Source organism: Rosa chinensis, chromosome 7, assembly GCF_002994745.2.
Source record: "Rosa chinensis cultivar Old Blush chromosome 7, RchiOBHm-V2, whole genome shotgun sequence".
Taxonomy (NCBI): Eukaryota; Viridiplantae; Streptophyta; class Magnoliopsida; order Rosales; family Rosaceae; genus Rosa; species Rosa chinensis.
Genome location: NC_037094.1, coordinates 62,220,189 through 62,238,454, shown reverse-complemented (window position 1 = coordinate 62,238,454; position 18,266 = coordinate 62,220,189). Strand labels below are relative to the sequence as shown.

The 18,266-nt window shown below is 40.1% G+C and overlaps 1 protein-coding gene across 2 annotated transcripts; it reads right to left on the bottom strand.

Annotated features, from left to right (window-relative positions):
- Nucleotides 1–205: 205 nt before the first annotated feature.
- On the bottom strand, nucleotides 206–3,668 carry LOC112180009. 2 transcript variants are annotated; one of them, XM_024318494.2, is made up of 6 exons: nucleotides 3,178–3,668; nucleotides 2,538–2,628; nucleotides 2,253–2,410; nucleotides 999–1,026; nucleotides 767–875; nucleotides 206–557 (listed from the first exon to the last, which is right to left on the bottom strand). In XM_024318494.2, the coding sequence occupies exons 1-6, from the start codon at nucleotides 3,466–3,468 to the stop codon at nucleotides 476–478; spliced, it is 759 nt and encodes a 252-aa protein (XP_024174262.1). In that variant the 5' UTR covers nucleotides 3,469–3,668; the 3' UTR covers nucleotides 206–475. The 2 variants fall into 2 exon arrangements, with proteins under 2 accessions (XP_024174262.1, XP_024174260.1); XM_024318492.2 differs by having other exon boundaries at nucleotides 209–557; nucleotides 2,253–2,413; nucleotides 3,178–3,663.
- Between the last annotated feature and the right edge of the window lie 14,598 nt (nucleotides 3,669–18,266).

The window sequence follows — 18,266 nt, the reverse complement described above, 5'->3', positions numbered from 1 at the left end:
TCAACAGTGATGTTAACTTCTTGATAGCTGTTTCGCATTTGAACTGCTTAATCAAGCTTTTCCATTCTGTTTTCAAGTTTCCAATTATGCTTTTATTCTTTCGGCGGTGTTCTCACGAATGGCAATTTAAAATTTGAAGTTTCCGGTGCTCCCTTTACGGTCATTACACAAGCCAAAACAGAATTAAGAAAATAAAAAAGTTCACTGCTTAAGGTGCTCCATTAGAAGCAGCAAGTAGATATATTTTGGTAATTTCCCAAAGCTATGCTACCAATGAATTTGATTTGCACTACTCAAACTAGAAGGAAATATTTACAAGATTGAATTTCATCAAGGAATCAAGCCATCTGTAGCACGAAAAGAATTAACGTTACAGAACTTGGGGAACACGAAGGCGTGTACAGAGTTACAAAGATTAAACACAACCAAGTCAATCCTGAACACTATAAACCCTTTCCACAGCAGCAAAGATAAACTAGAGAAGCTTTGATATAACTTGGCAAGATGTCCAGAAGGCTTTTGTGGCAGCCCTTACAATTACAGGGTTCTGATATATCCTGTCAAGATTGAAAACAAAGAGGTCAAAGACCAGTAAAAATGTAAATTAAGACTCAGAATGCTAGCTAGAAATTCAGCAAACATATGTAGGTTAAGCAACAGGCATTATAATTGCGAGAAATACAATTCAGATTAGAAACGCTAGAGTCAAACACTAGATGTTGTTACGAAAAAAACAGAAGAAGGCACTAGGATTTAAGTAACCTACCCAATGGCAGTTGCTCCCCATGATGCTACATTATAGATGACTTTGCTTCCATCCCATGCCTTTCGAAGCTTTCCTTTCTTCTTTTTCACTGAAAATGTTTTGCTGAGGGCTACACGAGAAGTTTGGAAATGTTAGATATCACTACGTACATGCAGGTACCAACCTTGATCAATCAAAATGCTCATGCAACCAAAAGACAGTTAGTAACATAAGAAACAAATACGAAGCTCACCTTCCTGAAGTTGAGTAGGGGTCAACTCCTGCAAATCAAACATGAAACAATTAAAAAGAATACATTCCACAAATAAACTATAATATAATCCGAATGTTCAAATAAAGAATTTCAACTTATGACAGCTGAATTTTCTTAACATTCAGAGGTCAGTCAGTTTACCTCGTACATTAGGAACCCCAATTTTTTTTTTTTGACAGAACAGCTGCCAATTCTCTTTGGCACATTCACACCAACAAAATTAATAATGACAATACTGATGCTGCAGCCTAATGGCTCATTACTAATGCACTAAGTCCTTACTCTCCTCATATACTTGCATATCTGATAGGTTAAAGACAATAGTAAAGACTAGCACCAATGAACAATGGTTAACTAAATATGTAGTAAAACTTGTTCTATTAAGGTATGTAGCAGTCATTAAGTCACAATAACTCAAACTCCTACAGTCCTACCTACTTTATAATATTACAACAAGTATACTAAAAGGTATAGTCTTTAGAACTGTCAGTGAGCAAACTATTCTTTATGGGTTTTAACACAAAAGCAAGAGCAACGCATCAACTCAACCAGAGATGATAGTTAAGATGGATGTAGGAGTGACTGTTTGTATTAGAAAAACGACTGAGAATGCTACCTAGAAACAACAATATACAAGCAACTAAGCTATGTATGGGCAACACCATGAAACAGAGGAAAGAATGTTAAGACTCTCTAAGAATTGCATAAATGCTGGGGGTGGCATCTATTGATGATGGATACAAGAAACCAGGTAATATGGGGTACAATGTAGACCAGTAGAAATACCTATGACAAAAGAATGTTAAGATTCTAAGTATTTGAAAAACGTTGGAGTATCTATTGAAGACAAGATATGAGAAACTAGCCAATAGTACAGTATAATGTAGAACACTAGATGCATCCATAACCCAAGGATCAATGTAAAATGTACAAGATCAAGAGACCAAACTAGGTAACTTGCAAATTGCAATCCAATAATATCAAAGGACATGAACAAACTTGGTGTCCAATTGTCCATACATTGGCGATGCAGGTTGATGCAAAAGAAAACATACTAGGATGATAGTAGCATGAACAAGGGGACCAAAATTTTCATTTGATAAGGTACATGCTAATGATAATTATAATACATATTGCTGGAATTTCTACAAGCATTTCAATCAAAGCTGTGGTAGCATAACAATAAAACCATTGAGGCTTTGAAAGTCAATGGTAATCAGAGTTATAGGATACCTTAGTCTCTTTAAGGGACAACAAGTATGCAGCCATAAAGCACGCAATACCCTCTACTATATCTTCTTGCTTAACAAGGACATACTCATCTTCACCCAAGTTGTCATCCTCATATTCCCATAGATCTTTCTCACTGACTACATCCCAAGAATTGCCTTCTTCTGTTGCCAACAAGAATAGTTTAGCACGGACATGATAAAGAAAAGTCAATAAAGATGTCTTAAAAGCCTATCCTTCAGAAGCCCAATGGTATATTACTATATTTGAACATCTTCAGATGCATACCAGTAATATTTTGTGGAACTGATGCTTGTGCAGATTCTAACTTTTGCAGGAAGTCTGGGCACTCAACTCTAGATTTAAGAAGATCGCACAACTGCATCCAGATGATAATTGAGTTAGAATGAGCAAAGTCCAGTTATAGAGTCATTACAATTTAACACCAAAGCAATATCTGTAATAGCACGCCAGATTACGGTGATAGCATATTGACTGGGATACGTATAGTTTTACAGAGCCACAAGAAGCAGTCCCTCTGAATTATAAAAAGGCTACATCATCAGCATTCCAATAAATCACTGTGTACCTTCCTAGAGTTATCAAATTCAACAATTCCCATCAATCACAATTTAAGGATACACTATATAATGAACTGCACCATTTTTTTCAGTAATTCAGCCGAACAGCTCGATTGAGTCTTCGGATACCCAAACCACCATTCTCAAGTTTCTAACTATATTTAAAATTCTGAACCTGTATATATAATGATTGTATATAATCTTATAATAAAGCCAGATATAACAACAAGTCATACTCACCTATAACACCAAAATTTGAAGAAAAAAAAAAATTGAACAGAATTAGAATTTGAACAATTCAAATGCTACCGTAAGCTGAAATTGAACAAAATTAAGCTGAGATATACCTCATCAGCTTCGCAGTCAGCACGAGAAGTCGTCGTGGAGCCACCGCCTTCGTCAAAGGCGTCACCACCAGAACCAGCACCGTCCCTATCTTCTTCTTCATCGTCATCGTCATCACCATCATCGACACCGTCGCCGGAGGTGGTACCGAGCGATTCAAGAGCTCTCTGGCACTGGTTAAGCACGGCCTGAAGAGTCTTCCTCTTCACCCTGAGCCGATCCTCCTCGGAATCCCCTCTCCTCAGCCTCGCCGCCGCAGCCGAGGGTTTCGAACCGGGGACCTCCACCTCCATGTAAAGAAATTAAATTCTCCAGAATTGAATCAGCGGCGACGGAATTCGAAGCCCTAGGGAAGGTCCGGACGGCGTCGTTTCTGCGCTCTGTGGATTTGGGGAAGATGAATTATTGGGGGTAACGTTACTTGGAGTTTTTGTTTTGTTGTGGAATTTTTGTGGTTGTTTTGGACTATTTGTCACGTCTGTAATTAATTTAAAAAAATGGAAATTGAATTTTAATATTTAGCTACAGGGTTTGGGTTTGGGAGGAGGAGGAAAGGGCATATAGGAATAGGAACGGATATATGGGTTTGGTGGCGTGGATGGGATTTTCTCCCACAGGCACAGAATGGCGGAATGGGATTTCTGTTTCTAAAATAATTAGGTCTAATTTTAGTTTACCCTCCTGATGTTTGGGGGTATCATCATTTCACCCCCCTAAACTCTCAATTTCACTTTTTTACCCCCTGAACTTTCCAATTTTTGTCTTCATTGTCCAATTTCTCTGATTCCATCAAAATTGGATGTTAAGTCTGACTATTTGCCACACTTTGAGACTAAAATGGTCATTTCAAGGCAAAAAAAAAAAAAATTGAAAACAAAAACTAAAAAAACATTTTTCCTTCACTTTCGGTCTCTCTCTCTCTCTCTCTCATATATGCAACTCCAAATATATCTCTCTCTTTCAGAGATCTGCATCTCCAAATCTATCTCTCTCTCTCGACACCTCCCTCACGCGCCTCGCCGCCGCCAACTCCTCCAACCCAGCCCCTTCCTTCGAGTCCACCTCCGCCTTCCTCTCTTGTTTCCCCATCTCCAAGTCCTCCGTCAACTCCCAAGTGGACTCACCGATCTCACTCACCTCAAACCCTTCCTCGACCAAATCTCCGCCTCCATCTCCGACCTCGAGAAGCTAGTTGCTGAGAACTCCTACTCCCCTCTTACAAAGTTCGATCGTTGCTGAAAACAGACGACCCACAAAAGCTGAAGAAGATAGCGGCAACAGCTTACGACTACGAGAACAACTCGAGATGGGCCGACTACTGGGCCAACATCCTCATCCCTCCTCACATGGCCTCTAGCCCCAACGCCGACGAGCTGGACGAGTTGGAGTGCCAAGTCACCGAAATGGCGGTGAAGATTCAAGAGTACCAAGCCACTGTACCGGAGCATCTCAAGAACACACTACCTTCCATTATCGAAGCTTAGAGACCCATTTCGGTTGATGGGTCGGAGCCTGGGACGTCTGGGGATCAGAATTCAGGTAAAGGTCTTTGCTTTTTGGGTTGTTGAGTTATGAGCACTGTGGGTTCTTAGATCTTGTTGTTTCGTACATTTCTGTGAGTGAGTTTGGATTTGGAAATTTGGGTTTTTTTTTTATATGTGTATTTGGGGGTTTAGAAATTTCAGAATTGGAATTGGGTGTCTTTGTTTGTGTGTATTGTGTTATGAAAGTGAAGGACATTATTTCTGGTTAGTTATTAAGTGAGGAAAATTGTGGGTGGATGAGGTTCTTGGCTGCGGAGGAGGAAGAAGGAGGGGGAGAGAGAGAGAGGGGGGGGGGGGGGATTGGTGAAGAGAGAGAAACCCTCGAACGTGAAAGAGAGGGTTTTTTGTTTTGGTTTGAAATGACCATTTTAGCCCTCAAAGTGGGCCCCATTATCGGACTTAACGTCCAATTTGGACGGAAAATGAGACATTGGGCACGGAAGACAAAAATTGGAAAGTTCAGGGGGTAAAAAAGTGAAATTGAGAGTTTGGGGGGTGAAATGATGACACCCCCAAACCTTAGGGGGTAAACTGAAATTAATCCAAATAATTATTAGGGCTAAATATTTTTTAGTACTCTGTGGTATAGGTCAAACATCGATTCAGTCCATCGACTTTCAATTTCATCAAAAACACCCTCACGATATGATTTTCTCGTCCAATAGGTCATTTTGTCAGGATTCCGTCAATTTCTAACGTTAACTGCTGACGTGGCATTCCAACTCAGCAAAATTGGGGGCCCACACGGAAGTGAAATTCCCAAACTGACCCTTACCAACAGAATATGGAAAAATCCAAAATAAATTCCAGCTTTGAGGTTGGGGAGACTTGAACCCCTCCCTAAGGGTATGCAAATAAATGGCCCAACCATCAGACCACTTGCATGGTTTTTGCATATTGGAAACAAAAATAATATATATCTGTATAATACTGTTTAAAAAAAAAAAACCATTTCCACCCACCTCTCTCCCTCCTTCTCTTTAATACGTCGTCGTTTTAGCCACACGCGCCACCGCAATGTCTTCTCACCGTCCCGTACTCTCTCTCTCTCTCTCTCTCTCTCTCTCTCTCTCCCCCCTATCTTCTTCAAATAGCTCAACACTAATCGGTTCGTTCTTTTTTAACAGTTTCGAGGTGGACGAAACCAATGGAAGCGAGGCTACTCAAATCGTCCTTTTTCTAGCGGCGAAAGAGGTCAGTATGTCACCGGGGACTCGCACATCCTGTAGGTCTAGACCGTCAATCTCAGATTCCGACAAGGCGACGCCGGAAGCTTCACCAATCAAACCTGCCATCACCGTCCCTTTAGTCAGAACAATCAGTTCCGTCGACCTCCGTCGTTGGATCACAGCCAACACCACCAGCCTCACCAGCAATTCCGGCCACCTCAGCAGTCACAACAGCGGCATCAAAAGCCATTGGATTATTGGAATTGGGAGTATGCCAAAACCACACTGCCCCCTACTTTTGGTAAATGAGTCTAATTCTTATGAAGAAAATGAATCATAGTCCTCTTCTTCTTCCTCTCAGGCAACCATAACGCCCCTGCGCTTCTTTCTTTATTATCATTATAAACAAATCCAGAAATAAACTTCAATTTTTTATTATCATTATACAGATATATATTATTTTTGTTTACAAAATGCTGAAACCATGCAAGTGGTCTGATGGTTGGGTCATTCAGTTGCATACCCTATGGGAGGGGTTCGAGTCTCCCCAACCTCAAAGCTGGAATTTATTTTGGATTTTTTCATATTCTGTTGGCCAGGGTCAGTTTGGGAATTTCACTTCCGTGTGGGCCCCACTTTTGCTGAGTTGGAATGCCACGCCAGCAGTTAACGTTAGAAATTGACGGAATCCTGACGAAATGACCTATTGGACGAGAAAATCATATCGTGAGGGTGTTTTTGATGAAATTGAAAGTCGAGGGATTGAATCGATGTTTGACCCATACCACAGGGTACTAAATAGTATTTAGCCCTAATTATTATTATACTCAACCTCTGCTCTAGCTTTAGCGCTGGCTTCTCTTGGTCAGGTTTTTTGGATTTTTGGAAATTATTTTATGATTTTAGGAATTATTTTAAGCAATCATAAGTTCTTAATTAATTTTAGAAAAGTCTTGGCTTTACGATTAGAGTGTTCATTATGGACAGTTCATGCTAGGATCCAAGGTTTCGTTAAGTAATGAACTTTGCTTGGATTGCACGTGGGTTGTTCTCATTGGATGATTTGTTTGGAGAAGAAAAAAAAAACAGAGACTTTTTTTTATAATCGAAAATGTCAACCCGGTTTTATAATTGAGCAAGCAGTTCAAATGGCACACCCTAATGAGGTCAATAGAAAGAGCCGTCCTTTAGGACATATAATCATCATATTCTAAAAATAGAACACCGCATATCCTGAGTACACCCACTTTTTAGAAAGTTCACGCATCATTAATTTAACAAAAACCTAAATACTTAGAAGTAATAAAATAAAGGAACCAACAGAGTACCGGTTTTTGTGACCAAACTATAAACTTACAAACACTATTGGAAGAGGATGCAAGTGCACCCTCTATACCAACTTCCGCAATCTGATACACCTCCTTATGCCCAGTTGCATCTTCATTCTCCATCACCGCCGGCTCATGAATGAGATTTGCCTTGCCCTACATTTGTATGGGATTTCTATTTCTTTGTCTTCTTTGCCTGCAAATCTTTCTCAAGGACTCGAGCACACTTTGGTTTATTCTTGCTTCCCTTTAGACGCCCCACTTTCTTCTTCCTTGGAGAGACCACCAATTTGCCATTCTTGTGTTGAAAGACCAACTGTATCTCATCATCCACTTGAAGCAAAGGTTCAGATGGAACCAAGTATCGCTTCCCAGAGCGACCAAGATTTGCCACCACTTTTCTTTTGCACCCTAAGATAGAAGAGGGCACATTAGATGTTTCCATATTATCATTCGATCATCACTTTCCACCATTCTCGACGATGGAATCACCACCAAAGGTATCTCACCCCCAGAATTAACATCAGTAACCTCTTTTGGCATCCCTGGAGGCGTCCAATTTTTTTGAAAATTTAGTCATGTTAAACCCGGCTAAAGCTTGGACCGAGAAAGCTTGAGCATCTACACTCTTGGACTGCAGCACCGTGTGTTTTGCATCAGAAGCAACGCTGCCAGTTTGTTCAGCAGACGCCATCCTAACATTCACCAGAAGACCACTGCTACCTCCAATCTGATCCGCCTCCCCACTACCTCCTGTCTAGGGTTACGGATCTCCGAACTCGAAGCCAAGGTCAAACCGGCCAAAGCTGCTACCGGCAGCTTCGCTAGGATTTCTTGTTTCACCTTCACCAAAAAGAAATAGCAACAGATGCTTCATGTTGAAAGAAACCACAATTTCTGCAGCAACCCTTGATCTTTTCATAAACAAAAGTCAACTCTGGTTCCACCACCCATGAGAATTCAAACAATTTCCAAAAACGAACCTGACATTGGACATCAAAGATTAGTCGAATCCTCTGCTCCTCCTCCTACTTATGAAAGGCAGTCTGATCAAAACGAAGGACATGACTGATCGTCGAACCTACCATATGCAGGGTCGTCCTGTTGGGTAGGATCAAAGGCAGACCCTTGACCGCAACCCAGGTCTCCAACAGGTTCAGAAGGACCTTCGACACTGACCTCATTTCATCAAACTCTCTGAGAACAAGCATGGTATTTCTATAGAACCACAGACCACCATGCATGAACTTATTCCTCTCCCCTTTACGTTCAAATTGGAACACAAAGCGATCTCCCACGTCCTGATAGTCAGACCCGATTTGATCCTCCAGATGATGGGAATTGTGCCTTTGAAACCTAAGAACTTGGCTTTGGGTCCTAGAAGTCTTCCCACCATGTACCAGCGATCTACTTGCAGAGCTTCTAACTCAGCCGATCCAGGAGAAGCACGCAGAGAGTCAGCCAGAGGAAGGGTTGCCGTAAGGCTAGCCGTGGAGGAGGCCATTGAGGCGTAAAGGTTTGGTAGATTTTGTCGAAGGAATTTTCTAGAAAAAAGCCTAGCAGAGACGGCTAGGTCAATTTAACTTTTATATAATATAACACTTGCGAAAATACTTATATCAATGAAACATAATTTCACACGAGTCGAGTGAATTAAAAAAGAAGAAGATGAATTCATCAGAGTAACTCATTGGTTAATCTACATAAAACTTTTTTTCACGACCTAGCCTCATCTAGGGTTTACTTTCTAGATTCCTAGAAAGCAAGTTTTGATCTACCATAGATATGGAAATACTTAGCTGGAATTGCAGAGGAATCTGTAGCGACACAACAACTAGGGCTTTGAAGGATCTTGTCTCTCAAAATATGTCTCAGATCATTTTTTTATACGAAATCAAGATTAAAAGCTTAACTGATTTTAAAACACTCTAGTCAGCGTTAGTGTTTGCGCACTTAAAGAAGGTTTTGAGTACTGGTCAGAGGATGTTTTGGACAAAGGATGTGAAGGTTCAGGTCGGCACATCTTCTCCTCACCACAGTGGCAGACCTAGGATTTTAATTTTGTAGGGACGAGGTTTTTGGTTAATATGAGTTGCACCTAACTAGTACAATGAAATTCAGAAAGAATACACACACACACGGCCCTTATAGCGAGGGATCCCTTTTTTGGTCATTTTAAAGGATTTATTATTTGACCAACTTTCTGATCACTTATCAACATCTCTACTGTTTAGTTGTTAGGTCTACATGAGTAAATCAATTCTGCAAATTTTTAGCCAAATTTATAATCGTTAAGGCATTCAAAACTGTGATTTACAATTATAAAAAAGAACAGTTCTGATTTGGCAGATTTGATTGGTCCATTGATTTAATCTAGGTCGATACCTTAACAATCACCAATTTGGCTGAAAATTTACAGAATTGATCTATTCATAGAGTCCTAAAAAGTGAATGGTCGAGATGCCAATATGTAAAAATAAGTCCAAAAAAGTATCCTTTAAAATAACCAAAAAAAGATAATCACTTAGTTGATATATATATATAAGCTATAATTATGTGCTGAATTTCATTTTAAGTGGGGTTGTCCTTGATTTTATTAAATTTTTTCATAGCATATATTTTGACTATTTTTATATTTATAATTAATTTTTAGACTTTAAATATTTTTATTTATATTATTATAAGTCATAAAAATAATTTAAAAAATAAAAAAATAAAAACCGCCTAGTCTCCCACCTAGGCGCTAGTCCCCATGTCACCGCCCGACTAGCGCCTAGCGTCTTTTAGAACCTTGAGGCTAAAATGCCCAGCCTATCACAAAGTGTCAATTAGGCGACAATTCCTACCAATTGTTTGTTAATGTTTATGTGACAACTTTAACATCCTCACAAAAAATTAATTAGGCGACGACTTTTTCAGATTGTCGCTTAATGTTTAAGTGACAACTAAATTTTTGTCGCTGAACACTGATTTAGCGACAATTTCTGTGGGTTGACGGTTAATGTGTATGTGACAACCTTAGCTTTCTATTTGAAAATCAATTGGGCGATTGTCGCTTAATGTTTATGTGACAACTTGAACTTTCTCACTGAAAATTACTTAGACGACAACTTGTACGAGTTGTCAGTTAATGTTTATGTGACAACTTTAATTTTCTCACAAAAAATCAATTAAGCGACAACTTGTAGAAGTTATCGCTTAATGATTATGTGACAACTTGAACTTCCTCACTGAAAATCAATTAGGCAACGACTTCTACGAGTTGTTGGTTAATGCTTATGTGACAACTTTAATTTTCTCACAAAAAGTCAAGTAGGCAACGATCTTAGCGAGTTGTCACGTAATGTTTATGTGACAACTTGAGATTCCTTACTAAAAATCAATTAGGCGATGACTTCTATCACTTGTCGGTTAATGTTTATGTGGCAACTTTAATTTTCTTGCAAAAGACCAATTATGTGACAATTTCTACTGGTGTTGCTTAATATTTGTGTGACAACTTGAAATTTCTCACTGAAAACCAATTAGAAGATGAACTGTATGAGTTGTCGGTTAATATTTACATGACTACTTTAATTTTCTCATAAAAAGAATCAATTAGGTGATGATTTCTACGAGTTGTCGCTTAATAATTATGTGACAACTTGTACTACCTCACTGAAATTAGACGACGACTTATATGAATTGTCCTTTATTGTTTGTGCAACTATTAAAACTTCATTGTGTTTTAGGAAAACTGAAATTGGAAGAGAATTGAGTTGTGCTTTCATCGATAATAGGGGCGTCTTTATATAGAGGATTACAAGCATAGAGATAGAGTTGTACATAGAAACATAATCGTACATTGATTGGATATCTACCAATTAAGATTCTCTGAGAATATGTCTAATATAAACCCTATTACAACTAGAGCAAGTAACCTAGAGTTTGGGCCAGACACATATTTTGGATTTACTTGAACACTCCCCCTCGTGTCTTCCAAACATAGTGCTCATCTCATTGCTTCATTAAAAACCTTGCCGAGTAATAAAAACCCAGTGGGACAAAAATCGGTCGAAAGGGAAAAAGAGTATAACACACCTTTCATGTTTCGAGACCATACATGTAGACATCTCCCCCTGATGACAACAGTTATGGGAGTTCGGATAACTTCCGCAAACGTTGCTACCAACATGTTTCTCGAAAGTGGAATTAAAGCAATGACTTAGTGAGCAAGTTTGCCCCAATGTCCTCAGATCGAACCTAGTTCACTTTGATCTTGAGGAGAGTCTGTTGTTGTTGATTATGCTTGGTGTCGTTGCTTTTGATGTAACCTTGCTTCATTTGTTCAAAATAAGCAGCACTTTCCTCATAAATGCTCGTAGGCTCATCTGTGGTAGACTTCAAACCACATTTGTTTAGAACATGCGTAATTATGGATCCAAAAACTTCGTGAAGAGCAATCATCTTTGCATGGTTCGAAGATATAGCGACAAAGGTCTATTTTGTAGACCTTCAAGATATCGCGGTCTTACCCATGATGAACACATAACCAGTTTGGGAATAACCTTTGTGTGGGTCAGAGAGGTACCCAGCATCAGCAAAACCTTCCAAAACAGCAATGTTGTTTTAGGATGGGGATAAAGGACGCATGCCAGTATTGGCGGCATTCCTGGTATGTGATAGGTCTGAATTCATCATCTCTCTGTAAGGATAGAACAAGTCCATATAAATCGTACATCTTAAGTATCGAAAGGTATCTTTTATATCAATCCAATGGCGTAGTGTTGGCACAGAGTTATACCTAGCTAACAAGTTTACTGCAAATGAGAAGTCCAGTCATGTGCATTGATCGAGCTAAGTACAATAATGCGCCTATTGTACTCAATCAGGGCAACTTTGCCTCTAACACATCTTCGTCATCATCCTTCAAATGAAGATGATTATTTTCATGATCAAGACTACCGACGATCATGGGGGTTCTTGAAGGTTTGACCTTGTCAAAACGCCTAAGCATCTATCAACACATGCTTAAGTTCTAAACTGAGACATAATCGTGTTCTCCCAAGATCTTTCATCTCAAACTCGGATTTCAAGTGTTCAGCGGTTTCCTTTAACTCTTTAAGGGCTTCCAATGAAGATCATGTCCAACATGAACAGTGATGGAATTCAGAACTTGTCTTAGAAATGCGTGGGTATATCCCTTCCCAATCAAGTAGTCACTTTAGTAGCGTTTCAACCTCATTGCAAGCGCACTCCGTAGTCTAGAGCCCCTTGGCTTGGGTAAATGAAGTCCACCATGATCCTTCATGTATATTTCTTATCTAGATCCCCATTGAGATACGTAGTGACCACATTCGTAAGCTACATGTTCAGTTATTTAGAAATTACCAAACTGATAGGGTAGTAGAGTGCAATGACATCCATTACAAGAGAATTTATCTTATCGTAGTCGATTCTAGGGAGTTTTGTGAGAAGCCTTGTGCCATAAGGCGAGATTACCATCTCATTTTCTCATCACGCTTTCTAATGAAGACCATTAGTTAATAGGTTTTATGTTAGGAGGTGTTGGCATCACTGGCTCGAAAACTTTCATCTTCGTTAGAGAATCCAACCTGACCTGGATCACATCTTTCCATTAGGCCAATTTTCTCTACAATGGCATTCATTCATCAATGGAGTGTGATTCAATATTATCAAACTCAACAAACTCATACTCTATGAAATGCGCAAATACATCATCAATCATGATGGAGTTTATATCCCACATCTCATGTACACTAGTGTAATTTTCAAAGAGCTCTATATTTTTAAGAATAGGTTCTGGCGTTGAGGCGTCCCCCAACGATAACTATAATTCGGAAGATGTCCATCATTGCAGGCATATTTGCAGCAAATATGTATGATCTCATCACTTTAGCAGGAATCGAGATGAGACATAATGAGGATAGGCCACCACAATTCCTGTCGTTCCTGCTGAACATCCATGTTCTTATCTCCCCTAACAACGGAAAGATTGTCTCATCAAAGTGACAATCCACAAATTTAGCGATAAGGAGATCACCTAGCAAAGGCATTAAGTGTTGGACGATTGTTGGAGTCTCAAATCTAACTTAGTTGCCCATTCGTCTGTAAGGACCCATCATAGTGCAATGTGGCAGCATAATTGGCACATAAATAGCACACTCAAATATGCATAAGTACGAGATATTGGTACCCAGTCACTAACTGTAATGCAGAGGTAGATTGAGTGACGGTAGGTCGTAGACAAATTAGCACAGTTGCATGCAATATTGCACCACCTCAAGCGGATATAAAGAGATTGGTCCACATTACTAATGTCCGGATTACCATTGTATTCGTTTCCGCGAGACCATTGGGTGTGTTCATGGGGATATGATGTCCAACATTAGTCTCAATGCAATAACCATCAAAAGTCTTCAATGTAAACTCTCTAGTATTGTTAAGTCCAATTGAATGAATAAGATGATCCGGGGAGTGAGCCTATTGTCATATGATATATGCTAGAAGTGTAGCATAAGCAGCATTTACAAGTGGACAATGGCACACCACGTGACCAGCCTGTTTGTGTTCCAACCAACATCATGAAATATTTAAACGTTCGTAAGTTGGTTCAATCAGTCCACAGAATTCCCACGGATTTTATGTAAGAACATAATGAGTATGTTCATATCCTTTGCATAGGACGGTCTTAGTCCTGATTTCCTTAAGGAATTGGTTTTGTAAAACAAGCAAGAGGCTTTAGAAGCAACCAATAAGAATTTTGGTTGGGCCTGAGCGTCTAAAACGCTATTTGAAGAAAAGTTGGTGATTGCAGCGTCACCTGGGGTGTCATCACCATGATGGATGCCATCCATGACATCATGGATAGGGACTGTGCCAGCCCTAGGCTGGTGGTGGTCGGCGGTGGTGCCAGAGGCAGTAGTGGCAGTCACACTTAGTTCAGGAATCAACTTTTGATTCATGCTTCATTTTGCTAGAGAGAATGGATGTTCGTGTGAAGTCTTTAGTAGACGGATCATCATGACTAGGATAGCCTATTATGTCGTGACAAAGCCATTATGTGTCTAAATCCAAGAGATCTTCTGTCATAATTTTATTGGATTTAATAGCTCGAATAGTGACATAGAGTCCATTAGAGAGCCACATAAACTTCTCTAAGATGTGCCTTTGTTTGCAATCATTAGAGGTATTGCAATGAAACTTATTTCCGTTCTTTACATGCGTTTTCGTATGGATCCGTTGGCTCGAATAGTTCAATAAGGTTCAATTCTCCCTAGGAGCGAAGAGAGTTCTGTGACGGTAATCAAGGTGCCATTGGGCAAACGGAATTTGGGCCATTCCATATCCTTGAACTAATTCTGATAGCCCAGCCATTGTAGTCACAAAATGATATGTTCAGAATCAAAATGGAGTCATAATGAAAAGAACTCAAAATTTTATTCATAATACATCATTGTTTCTTAACCATTAAGAGAATCTAATACAAGTACTAGGTAATGCAAAACAATGGTAGTCGTTTATCTTTTTTCGGTAACTCCAAAATAAATATGATCAGGTGAGTAGAGAGATGTCGGTGGAGCCAAGTTCGCTTAAGTACTACTTATCTCAAAACCTTCCTTGACATCACACTCATTTGGATGAGCCTATGTGAAGAAAAACTAAACCAATGGCATTTACTACAAAGTATATGGCAATTGCCTATTACATCTCTTGAAAAAATAAAGATTTAAACAGAATTGACGATCTATTGATCCCAGCCAGGTTTGAAGTCTTCAACCCTTCACTCTAGATCATCTTCTTGATCTTCTTGTTCCATATAGCAAGCTTCTCTTGCTTCACAATATACTTTGTAAACGGTGACAATTTCTTCACGAGCTCTACAAATGTGTGCCCAATGACCGGATACTCCACATAGGGAACATTCATCTCTGTGCTCAAACTCCATTGACTGAGGCACTTTGAAAGCGTCATTTGGATGGCTCTTAGTGTTAATGGAGCCACCAACATGGCCAGAGGCGTTGCCACTCTCTCTCTTTCCACGTTGACCTCTTCGGTTCCGTGTCCGCCTATTTTAGAGGTTACCTTCCTCATTAGAGCGAGAATATGGACCAAAACGTATAGAATTGTCCTTAGATTTAGGGTTTCGCTCTTGGGGCGTGACTATAATTGGACTCCGAAATATGCTTAGTTCCCATGGGTCTCAAATTATAGTTCTTCACAAGGATGTTGTCATGCTTTTCAGCGACATTTATCGCTCCAATGAGCTCATGAAACCTTGTGATCCGTCCTGTAGTAACATCGATTCGATAGTTCTTTGTAACCATCAAAGTAGAGATGGGGAAGGTAGAGAGAGTTCTTTCAATCAATATCCCATATGTGATATCTTTTCCACAGAATTCCATTAAAGATTTAATGCGAAGTACTTCCGAGTTGTAGTCAATAACTGACTTGAAATCACAGAAGCGGAGGTTATGCCATGTCACTTCTAGTTCAGGAAGCAAGAAGTCACGGACGATGTCAAATCTTTCTTCGAGTGAGACCCACAGTCATCTGGGCTCTTCTTCATTCATATACTCGTACTGGAGCGAATCATCCATATGACGAGTCATTAGGATGATGGCTTTCGCCTTATTTGCCTCTAAGGCTGCTTTATGTGCTTGCAAAACTTGAGCTTGCTCAACAGTTAGCACGTCCTGGCTAGACTCGAGAATCGTATCAAGGATTCCATCAGCCTTGAGATGCTGGCGGACATCATGAACCCACTTATAATATCCAGAGCTAGTTCTTCACAATGGAGCGAAGTCCAGTTTTTTTAGGTTACTCATCCTGAAAGAGAACAAAAAAAAAGGGGTTAGTTTCGGAGCGAAAAAGGCTACCACAAAAACATATAAATTTTTTAGCGTAGTTGCTATCAAGAAATTAGGGATTTTTTAGCATAGTCGCTTCCAAGAAATCGGATTCCAAGAGTTATTGGATTAGATCCAAACAATGATGTAAGTGGTTGATCATAAATTCTCTACAAACTCTTAGTTTGGAGATCTCAACAAGCTCCAAGCTTGGAGTGAGCACGAACCCCCACAGTTCAGCTTTTGGTCTCCCCTATGAAGAAGAAAGGGGGGTACAAAAGGGAAGTTGCAAGTCCCCAAGAAAAAGAAGAGAAAAACAATGAAAAAAATTTCAAAAACAGGAACTAATAGAACCTTTAAAACATACCTTGAAAAGTGTAGAAAATTTCCGGAAAAAGTCGTCGACATTTGGTCGTCGGAGGTGGTCAGAAATAGTCGCCGGAGCTTAGTGGTGGTTGGCCGGAATTATTTGGCTGTGGGCTGCCCTTCCTCTTTTTTTTTTTTTTTTTTTTTTCTTTCCTTCTCTTTTGGGCCCGCATCCGCCTTTTTTTTTTCCTCTCTGTCTTTTCTTCTAGGCCCGCTCCCTTTTTCTTCTTCCTTGTCTTCTCTAGGCTGGATGGAATTGGGTTGCAGGTGCAAATTGGTTCTTGGGGGGGGGGGGGGGGGCTGACTGGGTCAAGAGTATGTAGTACTTCCACAGGCCGGTCCGGTGACTTTTAGGCTGGTTTTGGGCGTTATTTTTTCGATTCCTGGATCCTAGAGTCAAGGTGCCGATAGTGGCCAAATATGACTATAGAAGGTGATTCGGAAGGGTCCAAACTGGGCAGGATTCTTTTTTTTTCTTCTCTTCTGGAATCCGGTTCGGTACTTTTCCGGCTGGTTCTTGGCTACTAAGATAGAGAGCTTCAAGGTGGGGGTCGGTGGTTGCTAGTGTTTGAAGGCTATGATTTAAGGTTTCAAGGTTAGGGCTTCGTGCTGATAACGTGTTTTAGGAAAATTGAAATTAGGAGAGAATTGAGTCATGCTTGCATATATAGAGGATTACAAGTATAAAGATAAAGTTGTACATAGAAATATAATCGTACATTGATTGGATATCTACCAAGAACTTTTGATATATGGACTAAATACTATTTAATCCTTGAACTTTTGCCCTAAAAATACTTCAGTCCCTGGCCTTCTAATTTCACAGGTTTAGTCCTTGTACTTCAAAATTTTGAACCAATAGGTCCTTGCCGTTACTCTAGGTCCAAAAATTCAGTTAAAGCGCTGATGTGGCAGTCTCTCAGCGATAAAATGACTATGATACCCTCACATTTTTTTAATTTAATTCTTTTTCCCTTTTGTTTATCTCTTCTTCTTCTTTTTTTTTTTTTTTTGGGAAATTGGCAAATTTCTCTCTCTTCTTCCCGATCTTCACCAAGGGCCTCTCTCTCTCTCTCTCACACACTGTTCTCTACAACCAAAATTACCCCAAGTTGGATTCCTCTTCTGGGGTGCCATCACCTTCGCTTAGCCCTCGGCGGTGCTTGCCCTCCCTGGCCCGAGCCTCGTGGCCAGCTCTCTCTCTCTCTCTCCAAATCCCCAAATTTGGAAAACTCAAAACCTCCTCTCCCTACTTCTGCAAAATCAAGCTCACCAACTTCCCCACCAGTTCTCCGCCATCCCTCTCATCATTGACCACGACTCTGCCGCCGCCTTTCAGACCACCACAACCCACGACGCCGCCCGCTCCCACTCCCTCAACGCCTGCTTCAACCCCACAGTTCAGCATCTGAGAAGAAGTCGCCGTCGGAGCTCAGCAAATCGATGGGATCGGCGAAGGGGTTGAAGTTGTGATGGGTGCACCAGCGGGTGAGTCAGGTTGGTTTGGTGGCTCTGGGTCTCTAGGTAGGTGAGGGGACTGTGGTGATTGAGTAGAGGAGAGAAGGGTTTGGTAAGAGATTCCGGCGCGGCAGCATGGTGATGAGTGATGGAAGAAGAGAGAGAGGAGGAAGAGGGTGGTATAATGTTGACCGTAAAAAAAGAAAGAATAAATAAAAAAAAAAGAGAGAGAGAAAAGATTTAATTAATTAATTAAAAAAAATGATGTGAGAGTATAATAGTCATTTTATCATAGAGACTGCCATGTCAGTGCTTTAACGAAATTTTTGGACGGAAAGTAACGGTAAGGACCTATTGGTTTGAAATTTTGAAGTCCA

Excerpts from the sequence above, each read along its gene's own strand:
- LOC112180009 (XM_024318492.2), bottom strand. The coding sequence starts at position 3,468 with ATGGAGGTGGAGGTCCCCGGTTCGAAACCCTCGGCTGCGGCGGCGAGG. Across the intron at positions 2,414-2,537 it reads AGTTCCACAAAATATTACTG|AAGAAGGCAATTCTTGGGAT; the intron begins GTATGCATCTGA and ends TGTTGGCAACAG. Across the intron at positions 1,027-2,252 it reads TGTCCCTTAAAGAGACTAAG|GAGTTGACCCCTACTCAACT; the intron begins GTATCCTATAAC and ends TTTGATTTGCAG.